The sequence below is a fragment of the Enhydra lutris genome, unplaced genomic scaffold (genome assembly GCF_002288905.1).
Source record: "Enhydra lutris kenyoni isolate GAN:26980312 unplaced genomic scaffold, ASM228890v2 scaffoldscaffold26, whole genome shotgun sequence".
In the NCBI taxonomy this organism is placed as follows: Eukaryota; Metazoa; Chordata; class Mammalia; order Carnivora; family Mustelidae; genus Enhydra; species Enhydra lutris.
The window spans coordinates 27,263,237-27,280,968 of NW_019154110.1; the positions used below are offsets into that span (position 1 = coordinate 27,263,237).

At 48.2% G+C, this 17,732-nt stretch overlaps 1 protein-coding gene across 2 annotated transcripts in view; it reads left to right on the forward strand.

The window, feature by feature from the left end:
• LOC111151709 (tubulin gamma 1) overlaps positions 1 to 1,384 on the forward strand; it is an 8,777-nt gene extending 7,393 nt beyond the window's left edge. The window contains exons 10-11 of one of the 2 annotated variants that reach the window (XM_022509865.1): positions 622 to 783; positions 972 to 1,384. In XM_022509865.1, coding sequence (XP_022365573.1) covers positions 622 to 783; positions 972 to 1,169 — 360 coding nt within the window. In that variant the 3' untranslated portion in view covers positions 1,170 to 1,384. The remainder of the gene's footprint in view (positions 1 to 621; positions 784 to 971) is intronic. The other variant, XM_022509863.1, reaches the window with a different exon arrangement.
• The last annotated feature ends 16,348 nt before the right edge of the window (positions 1,385 to 17,732 follow it).

The window sequence follows — 17,732 nt, forward strand, 5'->3', positions numbered from 1 at the left end:
TTACCACGGACCAGTCGGTAGGAGCAGTCGCGGCAGGCCCTGCCCTCGCCTTTCTGTCCCCCTGCTGCCCCAGGAGCTGCCCCTTGCGGCCCCCCAGAGGCTCTGTGCTCCGGGACCAGCATAGACCGTCTAACTCCACACTGATCCACTCTCCTCTCCCCTGTGCCTCTGGCTCCCTCCCCGCAGAGCCCAGGCCCTGTGGCATCTGCGGATGCTCCCGCACAGGGCCATGACCTTGCCGAGCTGAGGAGGACTCAGTCCCACAGCAGAGGCTCAGTGTAGACCTGGATCTCGAGACCCTTCCCTAAGAGACAGGGCTAAGGCATTGGACGGTGGCCTGAGTGCGGGCCCGGGCCCTGTGGCCCACTGTCCCCTCAGGTGGCCAGCGTGAGGAAGACCACGGTCCTGGATGTCATGAGGCGGCTGCTGCAGCCCAAGAACGTGATGGTGTCCACGGGCCGGGATCGCCAGACCAATCACTGCTACATCGCCATCCTCAACATCATCCAGGGGGAGGTGGACCCCACCCAGGTAGATGAGGCCCCTTCGTGCCACCCCCGGGCCCCGCAGGGGTAGAGGAGAGGCTACCACCACCACTGCTGTGTGCACCCCTCCCCCCAGGTCCACAAGAGTCTGCAGAGGATCCGGGAACGGAAGCTGGCCAACTTCATCCCCTGGGGCCCTGCCAGCATCCAGGTGGCCCTGTCAAGGAAGTCTCCCTACCTGCCTTCGGCCCACCGGGTCAGTGGGCTCATGATGGCCAACCACACCAGCATCTCCTCGGTGAGGCTCACTGTTTACACATGTCTTTCCATATTTGCTTCCCTGGTTGGGCCTCACCTGTCCACATCCCTGCTGCCCCTGCTTCTGGCTCTCTTAACATACGGATTGCCCAGCCTTACTTCCCTGGCTTTCTGGGCCATACTGCTGCTCTAAGTTCTTTGTGACCCCTGCTCTCTGCACACACTAAGCTCTTCGAGCGGACCTGTCGCCAGTATGACAAGCTGCGGAAACGGGAGGCCTTCCTGGAGCAGTTCCGCAAGGAGGACATCTTCAAGGAGAACTTCGACGAGCTGGACACATCCAGGGAGGTGGTGCAGCAGCTCATCGACGAGTACCACGCAGCCACGCGGCCAGACTACATCTCCTGGGGCGCCCAGGAGCAGTGAGGACCCCAGGACGGGGACCTCATCTGCCTTACTGATTGGCCCAGGCCCTGCCTGACCGGCCACGCCCTCAGAGTACCGATCAGGGACCTCACATATCTCTTCCTCATAAACACACACACACGCATATACACACACACACATTCTGTACTGGCCTGGGGACATGTTTATGTCTCCTCTTACGAGACTATTTATGTTAAATAAAGCACTGGACATAATAAATCAAGTCACTGGTCTCTTAAAGGCTTATAGATGTGCAGAAGGGGGATGCCTGTTCTCTCTCCATCACAGTGAAAGGGTCTTCCCCAACTTCCAGCCTCTTCAACGCTGAGCAAATGCCTCCCCTCACTTTTCCTTCCCCTTCCTCATTTTGGAGAACATGGGTGGGGTCCACTCGTGGGAGACATTTCTTTCCAGGGTAAAAAGGCCAACAGATACTGCCTTACTCTCTCATGACATTGTGGGCCCCAGGTTCCCCACCCCTTCCAAGCCCTCCATGGATCAGGTGACCCTTCCACCAGTTTCATGTTCCCACATCAGAGTGTCCTGTTAGTCCTCCCAGCAGCAGGCCTGCAGTCACCATCCCTACCGCCAGGCCCTGAGCAAGCAAGAGAGTTGGTCCAAGTGCCTTTCATCTTGTAAGCGAGTGTGCCAGAGAGCCGGTCCAAGAAGGCCACTGGTCAGGCAGCTGGAGTCCAGGACAAGCAGCTCAGGAGACCAAAGCCAAAACCTGGACTACATGCAGGGCCAAAGTGGGCCCATAGCTAAGGGTCCATGATTCTGTGAACAGGGGGTCTCCAGTTAAAGGGCCAGTGGCCTCCACTTCTGGTGGAAGATTGCAAGGAAGTAGTAAATATGTAGTGACCTAAATTCTCAGAATCACAAGAGCAAAGTAGGTTGTCCCTAGGTCATGGTGGATTGTCAGGGCCCCTCTTAGGTACTTATGCACCCCAAAGGTGAGGTTTGGGGGTAAGAACAACCACATATGTGGACATTATGCTAGGGTACTCACATTATTTTGTTCAGTTCTATGACGTGGTAGATTTTATAAATAAATAGATTTTATAAACAAGAAACTGAGACTAATTGTGCCTAATTTACCAGGTCTCAGACCTAGTAAATGACAGAGTGGGAGTTAAATCCTGATTGGACTGACTGGTATCAGTATTCCTAACCATTGCATGTCCTGCCTTTTGAGGTATCTTATGGGTTAGTGTAGAATCATCCCATTCCTGCGGTCTGGAGCCATTGGATGAGCCCGTGGTTGTCAGAGTGTGTGAAGACCTTGAACAGCTGTGTAGATAGGACAGGTGCAGTCCCCGGGTTGGACGGAGGGTCAGCCTCAACTGGCTTCAGGTAAGCCTGCAAAGTGTCCCCATCACCCAGGTCAGGGTAGCTGGGGACCTGTGCCTGCCTTCTCAGTGTCATGCCACACTGGCATGACCACAGGGATGTCTGGGGCCAAAGCCAGAGGGTCAGCCCAATGAATCAGGATTGGGGCTGGCGGAGCTTAGCACACAGGTGAAGGACCAGCTCCAGAAGGTATCTGTGAGTCCCTATGGAGGCTGAAGAGTACCCAGGAACCTTGGGCAAACTACGATTTTTTTCTCCTGCTTCACTGTTGACCTGAGGACATCTTTTTCCTTCCACGGACCCACTTATCTTTAATAAAGCCTTGAATATTAACAGTGAAAAACACTGAGGCCAGACCAAAGGGACTGACAGGCAGAGAATGGGCAGTCAGAGGCTGGGCCCTGGGCTTCCTGAGGGGTGGCAGGGAGGCCATTAGCCTGTCACCACCACAGTCAAAGCATGAACTTGTCACCTTCAGTTGCCAGGGCCCGCAGGAGGCTGACTCAGGAGAGCCAGCCTGGTCGGTGTCGAGCAGCCGCCTGTCGTCTCAGTATGGAGGATGACTTCAGGGGAAACCAGAGTGCACCTGGTGCCTTCAGGGCTCCACCTCGGGCCCCTGCACCACTGGGCACCTTGCCTGGCTCCTCTCCCTTGACTGCCTCTGCCCCGATGACCAACCTTTCATCACCTAGGGTAGCCGCATGAGCAACTGGTGCTGAGTGGGGGTCATGAGCACTGGCAGATGTGGCCACAAGCCCAGGGCCTTCTTTGCCAGACCCAGTTCTAGGGTGAGGAGCCCTAGGGGGAGGAAGCACCAGGCAGTCCAGAGGAAAAGTTGTGTGTGCTTAGGACTCCAGCCACCAATCCAAGCAGGGAATACCCTAGGCAGGTGGGCCTCTCTGGAAAGGAAGGCTGGGTCTGCAAAGACGCCTCTCTTTTCCCCACTGCTGAGGGCCAGGAACACAGACACACACCTCAGTACCAGCTTCAAGGCCAGGCCCCTCCCCCAAGTCTATTTCCAGATCACCCATCACCCCAGGCGGGCGTGGCCCCTCCCAGTTCTTGGCCAGTGGCAAACCCCTAAGTGTGTCAACTAGAGGGCTGCAAGGAGGCCAGGTGGACAGGGAGGAGGTCCTCTGGGAATCAAGACAGCGGGTGGTGCTGGTGGTGAAAAATCCGTGGTTCCAGAGACTGCAGGCCACTAAAGTAACTGTCCCGATGAGAGGTGAGGGCAGCTGCAGAGAAAAACGGCTCACGCCCAGAACAGGAACCTCTCTGACTAAACAAATAAGAAAATCAGCCACTTCAGGGTCATATTCCCAGGACCCCCGTGTGATGTGGCCCAGGGACAGAGCTCCTGGTATCAGGAAGCGCTTTGTAATAGAGAGTGGTGTAAGCGATCTGAAACTCACGAATGTCACTTTGGCAAGCATACCAGCACAAGGAGAAGAGGGGACCACCCCAAGGGTGGGTCGGGAGCTCACGATCAGTGCAGATGCCAGGCAGGGGTGGTGAGTCAGTCCACTTAGACTCATCTGTGGTCTCCACTGGTCACCCGTATGCTCCACCTCCCTGGAAAGAGGCTCTCTGCAGTGGAGAGTCAAATCCAACATCAGGACACCTTCCAGGAAGGCCCATCTCCACCACCTGCTCACCTTCCATCCCTCTTAGGTATCTTAAGCAGATAAGGGGTTGCTCTAAGAAAGTAACGGGAACATTTTAAATTGACAGTCTGATTTTCTAATCCATCATTTATAAGTTTTAATGAAATGCCCTAGGGCCTGATCACTGCCGTGTGAATTGGTAAAATCAAGTTTCTTGCAAAGCTGCAGGCTTGGTCAATCTCACCCCTGTGAGACCCAGCGGGAAATGTCCTCCTTGTATCTCTGGCGTTGCGATAGTAGTGACCTTGGCCATGGACTCCAGAGGTAGGCAGTTCATCCCTCCAGCCCTCAAATCCATTATGAATCATGAAAGCTCTGAGTCTCAAGAACCCTTCAGATCTGGTTTTAACTAAAATTCCCACATTCCCTCAGTCCTGAGAAAACCGGGATAGTTCGTTACTGTAAATGAAGAAACACCCCCGAGAACGATGAGAAAATCTTGAAGCAGCATATATGAATGATCAGGGCTCAATTAAGGTCTGATAAACAGTTGTTCATTTTGCTCATTAAATAAGCAAACATTCACTAAAAATAGAGACCAAGGGGCACCTGGGTGGCTCAGTCAGTTAAGCGTCTGCCTTCGGCTCAGGTCATGATCCCAGGGTCCTGGGATAGAGCCCCGCACTGGGCTCCCTGCTCATAGGGAATCCTGCTTCTCCCTCTCCCACTTCCCCTGCCCGTGTTCCCTCTCTTGCTGTGTCTCTCTCTGTCAAATAAATAAAATCTTAAAAAAAAAAAAAAAGGAGACCAAGTTGCCCATCAAGCTTCATAATGAACCCCACCTAAGGGGTTTTCCAATTTTATTGGGGGTAGGGAATATAATATATACTACAATTAAATGAAATAGGTATAATATATTAATATAACTTTTGTACATAATCATATATTATTCTGCTTTTGTTTTTAAACTACGTAAGCTGCCCACCCAACATGGGGCTTAAACTCATGACCCTGAGATCAAGAGTCTAATGCTCTACCAAGGAGCCCCCGTTATTCTGTTTTCTTAATTAAATGTCTCAAAATATATGTTGCAAAATTTTAAGTGCTATAAGTAAAATAGTATATGAAATAATATTGAAATCATTACTGAGCATTTAATATATACCAACTACTGTTCTAAGCACTTTACATACATGAGCTCATTTAATTTTGACAGTAACTACATAGATAGGCACTGTCTTATCTGGATGTTTACAAACAAGGACACTGAAGCTCAGGGTCACACAGGGTGGGCAATGGTCTTACCTCCCCTGGAAAGAGAAAACTTAGGGACACCTTGGTGGCTCAGTCAGTTAAGCATCTGCCTTTGGCTCAGGTTGTGATCCCAGGGTCCTGGGATCGAGTCCTGAGTCAGGCTCCCTATGCAGTGGGAAGCCCGCTTCTTCCTCTGCCTGCTGCTCCCCCTGCTTGTGCTCTCTATCTCTCTGACAAATAAGTAAAATCTTAAAAAAAAAAAAAAAAAAAAGGAAACTTAGGAAGAGATGCAGTAACTGTCACATATATGGTGGGGTGTGGGCTGCAGGAGGGAAGGGCCTCTACCGTGACCCTCCAGGGAGCAGAACGGGGCCGGTGGAGGGAACTAAGAAGGGGCAGGTTGCAGCTCTGCGGGAGGAAGAACATCTACACGCTCGCTGCTGTCTTCAGGTGGCAGGAGCGACCACAGGGACTGCTAGTCCCCCCTTCACCGAACTCGGTCAAGCAAGTTCTGTGTGATGACTAGGCCAGAACGGTCGAGTCCTAGGACACAGATGAGGCAACCTTCAACATGTCTGCCAGCCTTAGAATTTAGGAATTTCTTGGAAACCAATTTCGTTTATAATAAAGCATATTCCTTTTTTATTTGTATTTATATTTCTCTTTTAACAAGGCTCCACGCCCAGCGTGAAGCCCAATGCGGGGCTTGAACTCACGACCCTGAGATCAAGACCTGAGCTGTGATCAACAGTCGGACACACTCAACCGACAGAGCCATCCAGGCACCCCCAGGAATTCATTTTTAAAACAAATATATTAAGGCCTACTGTATGCCTGAACCCTTTGCAGGAACTGGGGATTCTTAGGTGCATAAGCTAAGGTCTCGAATGTCAAGAAATTCTCACCCTGAGACACCCACGCAGCAAAGTGACAGTTAAGGTGGTAGGCGCGCACCAGCAGGATGGCCGCAGTGTGTTCTCGGTAAATATTTACTGAGTGTTAGCAAGAATGAAAGGCTATGCGAGGCCTGTGTGGAAGTCACACAGGGGAACGATCAGTTGACAGGGTCTTGAATTCTGAGGGAAGCTTTCCAAGCGGAGACGTACAGGAAGGTTGGGGGGGCTCGCATGTGCCCCCTCGCAGGGGGCTCTGCTGGCAGGGAAGCGAGAGATGGAGTTTACTTCTCCTCTGGGGCCCAGCCACCCCCTTCCTGTCAGCTGGGAAGGGGAAGCTCACACCAGGCAAATGAGGCCACTAGAGCCCACCTGGGGCTGAGGAAAGGCCAAAGGCAGAGAAAAGGAGTTATGGCCCAACCCAGGTATGATGAAAGGTTTCCCAGAGAGAAGCCAACAGGGCTTTGTGTGCAGGGGGGAGCGGTTAATGTGTTGACATCCAGAGGGAGAAACATGGTGGGCAAAGAGAAAAAAGGACCTGAGGGGGCTGGAAGGCCTAGAAACAGGACAAGGGGTTCCGGAAACTGCAAAAGCCCAGAGGTGCATTTGGGGGCGCAGCAGGAGACAAGGTCCAGTTGATATTCCAAAACCAGACAGGCCATGCAGGGTCTTTTATGCTATGTGGAGCTTGGACTTTATTCTCTGAGCAAAGGGGAATCCTTGAAGACCAGCTGGGAAGCTATAGCCACCAGCCTGCTCTTTCTGGACTTTTCACCTAAAATAACACAGCACCCCTGCTTTCTATGCCCTCCTGTTCCCTTAACTCTTCCTGCAAACCGGTGTTTGGCAGACTCTGATATCAGAACTCTAGCCTATGTCCTGTTGCTCCTTCCTAAAGGTGAATTCTTAGATACAGCTGCCCACGCCCGTGCTTCTCATCATTTTGTTCTCCGGTGCCACTGCCTGCTCTGCCCTGCTCTGAGCTGCCCCAGACCAGCTCTGCCCAGCAAACTGCCCCACTTTCTTCCCTCTCCCAAAGCCCTCACAGATCATTCCTGACCAGGCACACCCGGGGCCTCCTGCCACACTCAACCACAACAATCCCCTTTCTGTCTCCAGTCCACCCCACACATAATTTCACGTTATTTTGTTAGTCTTATAATTGTATTTTTGTCATGTAATTTCCTTTTCTAATACTCGCAAATACAACCCCATGTATTCTATAGACTGTTCAGGCATTCTGGCATGAATTAAGTTCCAATAAATACTAGATTTTAAAATATGTACCCTCAAAAAATTTTTGTTAAGGGGCACCTGGGTGGCTCAGTTAGTGAAGCGGCTGCCTTTGCATCAGATCATGATCCCAGGGTTCTGGGATTGAGTCCCTGGGATCAGGCTCCCTGCTCATCGGGGAGCCTGCTTCTCCCTCTCTCTCTGTCCTCTCCCTGCACTCATGCTCTCACTTGCTCGCTCTCTCTCTCTCTCTCAAATAAATAAATTCTTAAAAAGAAATTTTTAAAAAAGATTTTATTTATTTATTTGACAGAGAGACACAGTGAGAGAGGGAACACAAGCAGGGGAGTGAGAGAGGGAGAAGCAGGCTTCCTGCTGAGCAAGGAGCCTGATTCGGGGCTTGATCGGGACTCGATCGGGACTCGATCCCAGGACCCTGGGATCATGACCTGAGCCCAAGGCAGAAACTTAACGACTGAGCTACCCAGGCGTCCCCCCAAATTTTTTAATGAATACATTTCTTTGTTTTCTCAAAGCACTTAGGCAAATAAAACTTAAGATCCCTGGGAATTTGGGGGCTCCAATGTTTCAACTGATCTTGAGCCTAGAGTAGTTCCTCAGACACCTGACAGGATGCGTGTTCCCCCACCTGGAAGATGCTCTCTCAGGGAGAACTGGTCCCAATCCAACTCTGTGCCACACCTCTCCCTGGCTCCCTCCGCTCCTTCCATGTCTGGCTTCCCCCAGGTCCTTCAACTACTCACGCTCTGGTTTCCCAGCCTTCTCCACATGTCTCTTCCTCTGGGGTGTCTCCTCCTCACTCCACTTCCTTCACCTGGCTGGCTCCTTACTCATTCTCCACATCGCCTGTCACTTCCAGTGAAGGTTTCTGGTTTTTCCATAGACATTCCACCAGCACCCTCTACGTTCTTTGCCATAAATGTCACCACGCTTTATTATTTTATGTTTTTGGTTTTGTTTTTTTCTCCTTGAGGGCAAGGACTGACCTGTTCATCGCCATATCTCTAGAGTCTGATAGGGGGTGGGAATTCAGAAACATTCCTCAAAAGAATGTAAATATAAAGTAGAAAAAAAATGATAAAGAGGGCACTCTGGATAGCTAAGTTCACATGCTCAAGATTAGGTACTTCAGGGGCACCTGGGTGGCTCAGGGGGTTAAGCCTCTGCCTTCAGCTCAGGTCATGATCTCAGGGTCCTGGGATCAAGCCCCACATCTGGCTCTCTGCTCAGCAGGGAGCCTGCTTCCCCCTCTCTCTCTGCCTACCTCTCTGCCTACTTGTGATCTCTGTCTGTCAAATAAATAAATAAAATAAATACAATCTTAAAAAAAAAAAAAAGAAAGTGGAATCCCCTTTAAAAAAAAAAGATGACTGGGAGGGGAGGGGCTGGTGAGGACTGAGAGGACCCTCAGGGTATCGCGAAACTATAGCTGGGCCAAGGAGGAAAACACTGGGCCAAACGCCCCCAAATCTTGCCCAAGGCTTGAAAACAATCCATCTTCCTTTCCCTACCCCACAGTTCTCTCTGAGGACTCCCACTCACTTTATGACCTGTCCTTGCTTAGGATTTCTGAACCTAGAGGCAACTGCTCCCCAAGACCTTTCCTTGCCCACCTGGATTCTGGTTCTGGAAAAGGCACTGTTCTGAGTATCCCCTCAGCCTGGACCCCAAGGATGGAAATGAGTCACAGAGACCACTGCCTGAGAGGGATGGTATGAAAAAATACCAGGTTCTCTGAGGTTTATGAGGGTGAGTGGGGACAGACATAATAGTGTTTAGGGGCCCATGAAGGCCAGACTACTTCTGCTTCTAGGTCATAACCATAGGCAATACAGTTAAGGGAGTCCCCCCACCTAGAGCCAAAGAACAACCTTAATGGAAGCCTCCTGTGGCCCCTGGAAATCCTTGTGACCTGGCTCTCTTCTATAAACTGAATCAGTCCTAAAAGCACAGTAATACTCTGTCTGCTCTGGTGTCCAGTTGTGTTCAGGGATCTCCCCACAGTGACGGGTCTATTCCAACCAGCTGTGTTCCTTTGGACCCACAGTATTCATTTCTCCATAGGTACTGCAGGGGTCCCCTGTTCATTCAGCAGGTTTCTGACCACTACCCTCTAACCCATGTGTGTGGAGAGGCCTCTAGATAACTACAATTGTCAGGTGATACAACAGCTGTTAATTCATAGGCCCTGAGCCACCAAACTGATAATTACTGCACGGTCATACTCCATTCATTTATATCCCTCCCACGTGAATAAGGACCTTATAAATGCATGCATTCCTTCTGCTGTCCCCTACACCAATGGTTCTTCTTCTTCTTCTTTTTTTTTTTTTTTTAAGATTTTATTTATTTGACACAGAGAGAGAGACACATAGCAAGAGAGAGAACACAAGCAGGGGGAGTGGGAGAGGGAGAAGCAGGCTTCCTGCTGAGCAAGGAGCCCAATGGGGCGCTCGATCCCAGGACCCTGCAATCATGACCTGAGCCTAAGGCAGACACTTAATGACTGAGCCAGCAGTCGCCCCTACACCAATGGTTCTTAACCTTTGCTGATTCATGGAGCTCTCTGAGAATCTGCTATGAACCTCCCCAGAAAAAGAGTAGACATATGGACTTGAAAACAATTTCACAGACTTCTTGATTCGTAAAGCCCATCCTTCAGACCCCAAACCAATGCTAACAATTCTTGATAGCATGAAATGATGACATTTCTAAAGAGAGGTAGTTAGAAGGGAAGAGCTGCAGCCTAATTCTTCCCACTTGTTTTTCATAGGCATAAAGGCCTGCAAAGGATGTGGGAACACAACTTGGTCAACCTGATCTGTGAGGTCCAGCCAGGTGCTGTCCTCACCTGTCCACCTTGCCAAGGCAGCAGTCTCATAATGACCAACTAAGGCAGCAGCTCCTGTCTGAGACTGACCCAGGTCTCTCCCTTGTCCACACCAATATACTCCCACCTGAGTCTAGCCCAGACCTTACACAGCTTTCCCTAGTGCCATCCAGGCAAGCCAGGTGACTCTTATGCCTACCTTGTCACCTAGGAATAGTGGATGAAAAGGACCTCTATGGGGTCTGCTGCGCTACACCTTCTCTACACTTCCTTCTTCTCCCTTCATCTCTCTCTCTCACATGTACACACAGGAACACACACGCACTCCAGCCATCACTCAGAAGAGCCAGAGTCAGCATCTCGAAGGCTCCCTGTAGCAGAGCTCCCCAAGCATGCCTTCAGGTTGGACTTAGCCAAGTTTAAGGGTGACTGCTACCCAGCCACTGGCCAGATTACATTTTCTGGGTCACTCTGACCTCCTCAAAGGCCAAGTATTGTCGTCTGATATCTCATCTGATACTCCAAACCTCTATGCCTCAAATATAACAACAACAACAACAACAAAACACCCTTGATCTTCCCTTGATCTTGGGCACCTGGGCGGCTCAGTGGGTTAAAGCCTCTGCCTTCGGCTCAGGTCATGATCCCAGGGTCCTGGGATCGAGCCCCGAATCGGGCTCTCTGCTCAGCTGCTCTGCTCAGCTTCCCCCTCTCTCTGTCTCTGCCTACTTGTAATCTCTGTCAAGTAAATAAATAAAATCTTTAAAAAAATAATAACACCCTTGATCTTGATGCAAAACTAAGTGTTTACCACACACACATAGACACACACACACACACACTCAGGGTTGCCACCAGTCTTCCCCAACCTCTGCCAAAAATGATTACATATTTCTAACAAAGATTGACTGTGAATATAAACAAGGGTTTGTGGACCCCAGGGACCCCAGGTCTCCCCGCCCTTCCACAGACTGGGGACTTCTCCCACTCTAGCCTTTCCCAATCATGGGAAAGACAATCAAGGTGGCTTCCTCCTCACCACAAACATGTACCCATCATTCTAACTGAGAGTATGAGCAAGAAAAGCAAAACTCTAGGGGCGCCTGGGTGGCTTAGTGGTTAAAGCCTCTGCCTTCGGCTCAGGTCGTGATCCCAGGGTCCTGGGATCGAGCCCCGCATCAGGCTCTCTGCTCAGCAGGGAGCCTGCTTCCCCTTCTCTCTCTGCCTGCCTCTCTGCCTGCTTGTGATCTCTGTCTGTCAAATGAATAAATAAAATCTTTAAAAAAAAAAAAAAAAGAAAAGCAAAACTCTAAGGTACCAAAAACACCTCTTGATGGGGCACTTGGGTGGCTCAGTGGGTTAAGCCTCTGCCTTCAGCTCAGGTCATGTTCCCAGGGTCCTGGGATCCAGCCCCACATCGGGCTCTCTGCTCAGTGGGGAGCCTGCTTCCTCCTCTCTCTCTCTCTCTCTCTCTGCCTCTCTGCCTACGTGTGATCTCTATCTGTCAAAAAAATAAATAAAATCTTAAAAAAAAAACACCTCTTGAGATGGACCTCAGAGTCAACTCTTGATGCTGTAGACTATCAGATGAATTTCCAGTTCTGTGAATAACCAGTCACCAGAGTTTTATTCCAAGACCCAGCCCAGTTCTGGCCTCTCACTATGTGCTTTCAAGTAATGCAATGTGATTAAAGTGTTACCAGAACCTGCCTCTCAGAACATGACCAACTAGACTTGTTATCTTAGGCAGGTCACTTCCTGTCCCTGGGCCTTCATCATTCATTCACTCAACAAATATTTGTTTGTTGAGAAGCTCGTAAGTTCCAGGCACTGTGCTAAGTGCTCAAGACAACAAAGATGAGTGAGATACGGTCCAGCAGGCTGTGGTCTCACTCTATTGTTGATGTGTTAATGTCAATGACTCCTTATTTGCTGCATGATCAGGACAATAATGGAGGTTGGACAAGGTAGGAGAGGAAAGCTGGGAGGGGAGCACCTGTGTCTGATTAGGAGCATGGAGGTTTGTAAAAATAAGGGAGTTGGGACTTTTTAATCAAAGAGTCTGTTATTCTTAGATGGTGGTGCATTCCAAAAGGACACAGAAGCCATTTGGATATTCTGCTCCGGGGCCATGTGTGCAATCCCAGGCCTCCCCTAGCACAGATAAGGAGTTCACCATTGGCATTTGACCAGTTGGCCCTAACACCTCTTTCAGAGTTAGTAGAAGCCAGATTCTTTTTATCAGACTTCTGCACTATCCAATTCTAATGATCACCCTAGAAGGGTGATCATTGACACTTTGTCAAATCAAGTCCCTTCCAATTCAAAGTCAGCAAAGACATTAGGCATACTTGTGCCGTACATTTGCTTAACCAGCTGATGAAACAAACACGTCATTTGGGAGGGGAATATCCAAACCCAGACACGCACAGAATGAATCCCTCATAAGGTTTTCTTTCAAACAAAGCCAGAAATAAAACCTATTGATCTCTAATTGCCAGAAACTCAATGGTCACCCCAAGATGCTGTTAAACAGAGTCTGCTAATTGTGGCTTGTAATTAACTCATGCACCAGCTAATATTATTGAAGTCCTCAAATACTAAAAGGAACAGCATTATGAATTCCTAGAAAGTCAATATCAGTAATAACCAAAATAACCTTCTGGGTTATTTTTTCTTCTGCCTAACTATGTTTTCTGTATTTAGTACAAAAAAAATGTGTTTTGATGTTGTAATGTTTGAACCGGCTAGAGGTTATTATTTTACAGAGAATAAAATGTGTTCTCTCCCCTTAAAATATTTATTAGTGTTTTTCCTTTCTTGCCAAGATGGTGGGAATCTGATACTGCCACATGTGAACTGCCTAGTAAGTTCATTATACGTATAATTTAGTTCTTACATTTTGTTCTCTCTTGAAGTAGAAATGCAGGCAAAACACACCGGTTCCCCATTGCACTTTGAATTCATATATGTGTCATCTATATTTTGGTCAAAAATGTTATGTGTTGAGAAGCCATCTTGATGGTTGTACGTCAGTGTGAATGTACTTAATGCCACTTAACTGTTCACTTAAAAATGATTAAAATGAGGGGCACCTGGGTGGCTCAGTCATTAAGTGGCTGCTTTTGGCTCAGGTCATGATCCCAGGGTCCTGAGATGGAGTCCCACATCAGGCTCCCCGCTCAGCGGGAAGCCTGCTTCTCCCTCTTCCACACCCCCTGCTTATGTTCCCTCTCCCACTGTGTCTCTGTCAAATAAATAAAATCTCTTTTTTAAAAATTTTTAAAGATTTTATTTATTTATTTATTTGAGAGAGAGAGAGTGAGAGAGAGCATGAGAGGGAGAGATCAGAGGGAGAAGCAGACTCCCTGTGGAGCTGGGAGCCTGATGCGGGACTCGATCCCAGGACCCCAAGATCATGACCTGAGCTGAAGGCAGAGGCTTAACCTACTGAGCCACCCAGGAGCCCCAACATAGAGATTTCTTTCTTTAAAATTTTTTTTATTTTTTTATTAACATAAAATGTATTATTAGCCCCAGGGGTACAGGTCTGTGAATCTCCAGGTTTACACACTTCACAGCACTCACCATAGCCCAACGCAGAGATTTCTTAAAAATAAAATCTTTAAAAAAAAGAAAAAAGGCCTCTCTACACTAACAAAGTGAAGGCTACCAGAGTCTAAGGTTTTTTCTCTGTACCCTCAGACGCTTCATTAATACACCAGGGAGGAAGAAACCTGTCACACAGATGTCAACTCAGATTAGGGAAGATAAGATTTAAATTACTTTGATTCCAACATGAGAACAGTTTGAGAATGACTTGGCTTCAACCTGTGATTAACAGAAAACCACCTGAAGCCACACAAGGTTTCTGAGCTGTGGAGGAGAGGTGGCCCAGGGAGGTGGACACAGGTGGTTTCCAGGGCTCCTTGGTTCATTGGCTCCTTATTTGAGGACAGGGTTACTCAGCTGGGGAGAATTCACTGCTTCAGCCTGTTTGGTCTTGATCAATCCAGAAAACACACTCGCTGACGTCCTTCTATCACTAAGTCGTAGCCAGCGACAAAGCAAGTAGGGGAAGGGACTTTTCACTCGGGAATGCTCAGAACCGTCCCAGGACTGCCTTGAGAACCTGCACAAAGGGACAGCCTGAGACCTGCAGGCCCTCGGGTCAACAGCCAGTCTTGAACTGGAGAGGTGAGGAGCCAGAGGGGCGGGCTGGCCAGGACTAAGAATACAGGAACTCAGAAACAAGCAAACAAAAACTATTCATAAGAAGTCCCAGGAAACAAACTGAGGGTTACAGAGGGAAGGGGGGTGGAGGGAGGGGGTAGCCAGGTGATGGGCGCTAAGGAGGGCATGTGTTGTGATGAGCACTGGGTGTTACAACTAACGAGTCGCTGAATACTACATCAGAAACTAATGATGTTACTATATGCTGGCGAACTGAACATAGTAAAAAAAAGTTAAAAAAAAAAAACAACCAAAAACTGTTCATAAGAAGCACTAAAAGGTGAGAGGGTGCCTGGCTGGTGCAGTTGGTGGAACAGTCACCTCTTGATTTCGGGGTTGTGGGTTCAAGCCACAAGAGATTGGGGTAGAGATTATACGCACTGGGTGTATACACCTTAAAACTAAAAAAGTCCTTAAAGGTGAACACAGGTCTGGACCTTCCAGATTGCAATTAGACTGCTAAGTAGCTATCCTTAGAACTTTGTCATATTGATTTAACAAACCAACATAGAAAGCAGAAGACGAAAACCATGTCAAAAGTTAATTTTTAGGGGCCCCTGGGTGGCTCAGTTGGTTAAGCATCCAACTCTTGATTTCGGCTCAGGTCATGATCTCAGGGTTTTGGGATTGAGTCCTATGTCGGGCTCCCTGCTCAGCAGGGAGTCTCCTTCTCCCTCTATTGCACCACCCCGCAGCCCACTCGTGCTCTCTCTCTCTCAAGTAAATAAATAAAATCCCCTTTTAAAAAGTTAATTGTTAATAACCTCCTAAATAGTCTTATTTATATTTTTTTTAAATTTGAACATAGTTGACACAGTGTTCCATTAGTTTCAGGTTTATGACTTAGTGAGCATGATATCTCTGTATGTCATGCTGTGTCTAAATAGCTTTTTCGGGGTTTTAAGGTTTTTCTTTTTAAGGTTTTATTTATTTATTTGACAGAGAGAGAGTCAGTGAGAGAAGGAACATAAACGGGGAGCGGGAGAGGGAGAAGCAGGCTTCCTGCAGAGCAGGGAGCCCAACGCAGGGCTCGATTCCAGGACCCTGGGATCATGACCTGAGCCGAAGGCAGACCCTTAACACCCAGGCACCTCCTAAATAGTTTTAATTAGCCAAATACTGTAGCCTGACATAGCTGGAGGGATGTATTGATAGCACAGTGAACATCAGTAGAGACAAAATGGACCAAAAATTTCAAAATACACTGAACCACTGCGGTCAAGGAAAGGCTATTAGGTTGTGAGAGAGAAAACAAGGGTTTAGCCTCAGCTGTTGCTAACTGGCCCTATGACTCTATCAGGCAGAAATACATTCAGCGGCAGTTAAGAGAACATTCAGTTAGCAGTAAACTAAATAAATAATATAGTTTGTTTTTCTCACTTGGTAAATCCAGAGGTGGGCCATCCAGGGTTGGGGCATCTGTTAGGAAGCCACCCAGAACATCTGACCTGTCTATCTTTGTGTCCCACCATCACACATGTGTGGCCTTGGTGCTCATGGGTACAAGATGGCGGCTGGACCAAGTTCCAAGCAGAAGACTAGGAGCAGAGCAAAAGAGGCTGCGGCCTCCAGCTGCACTTGCCTTTTTAAAAAAGTTGCCCCAGGAGTCTTTCATTGAGAGGTGACTAGGGTGAGGGAGCGGATTTGCCAACCAACATTAATTACCACAGTGACCTCAGACATTCACACAGATCTTAATACAATATCAAGACTAGGGAAGCTCCAAAACCTACGTATACATCTCAGCTCTCTGAATCCTAGCCTCCTCATCCGTAGAGTGTATGGGATGCACTATGGGAATTCTGGGCAGGACGGTTCATTACTGTGGGGCTCTCCTGCAGACGGCAGGACACTTCGCATCTCTGATCTCCAGGTACCAAATGCCAGGATCCCCCCGCCCCCACAACTGTGATGAAACCAGATAGGCCTCTGCTGGTTTGCAGATGCCTCTGGGTTGGGGTGAGGCATGGGAGGGGACTATCTTGTGGGATTGGAAGCCACTGTCCTAGATCAGGTTTAGTCTACAACTGTCTGATTCTCTCTAGCCTTTTTCATAAAAGCGAGTTAGTTTTTGAAGATGTGGTTACCCCGCAGGAACATAGATCCCTATTTGCTACCTCATGGTGGGCTGGTATTCCTTTATATCCTCACTGCTACCTTTATTATTTTCCTTTTTTAAAAAATTAATATATAATGTATTATTGGCTTCGGGGGTACAGGTCTGTGATTTATTAGTCTTACGCAATTTACAGAGCTCACCACAGCACACACTCTCCCCAATGTCCATCACCCAATCACCCCAACCCTTGCACCACCCTCCAGTCCAGCAACCCACAATTTGTTTCCTGAGATTAAGAATCTCTTATGGTTTGTCTCCCTCTCTGGTTTCATCCCATTTCATTTTTTCCTCTCTTCCCCTATGATCCTCTGCCTTGTTTCTCAAATTCCACATATCAGCGAGATCATATGATAACTGTCCTTCTCTGATTGATTATTTCGCTTAGCATAATACCCTCTAGTTCCATCCATGTTGATGCAAGCGGCAAGATTTCATTTTTTGATGGCCGCATAATATTCCATTGTGTGTGTGTGTGTGTATAGATATACACATATACATATATATATGTCTATATATATGTATACATATATATACATATATATCTCTAGAGATATATATGTATATATATCTCTACCACATCTTCTTTGTCCATTCTTCTGTCAATGGACATCTAGGCTCTTTTCTTAGTTTGGCTACTGTGGACATTGCTTCTCTAAATCCTTATTGCCACTTTTAGACAATTACATTTTACCTTGCCGAAAGGCCCTCCTCCTCCTCTGAGGCCCATGTTATCTACCACCATCAGATTCTTCTCCCACTTGCTCCAATGATCCATCTATTTCCAGATCACTCCTCCATGTCCTCTAGACCTTCCACTCCAAGTTTTGCCTTCCTCCTAGGTGACTTTTAGACCCAGATGGATGGTCTTGCCTGGACTTGACCTCCTGACCTCTAATGCCCTTTACTCTTTCTTTCCTTGTCACCCACACAATGGATGGACCTCAGCACTTGCCATCCTGTGAACTACTTAAACTTAACCTTAAACTTGACCAGCTCCCTCTTGGACCACCGCTTTCAGTACTTCCA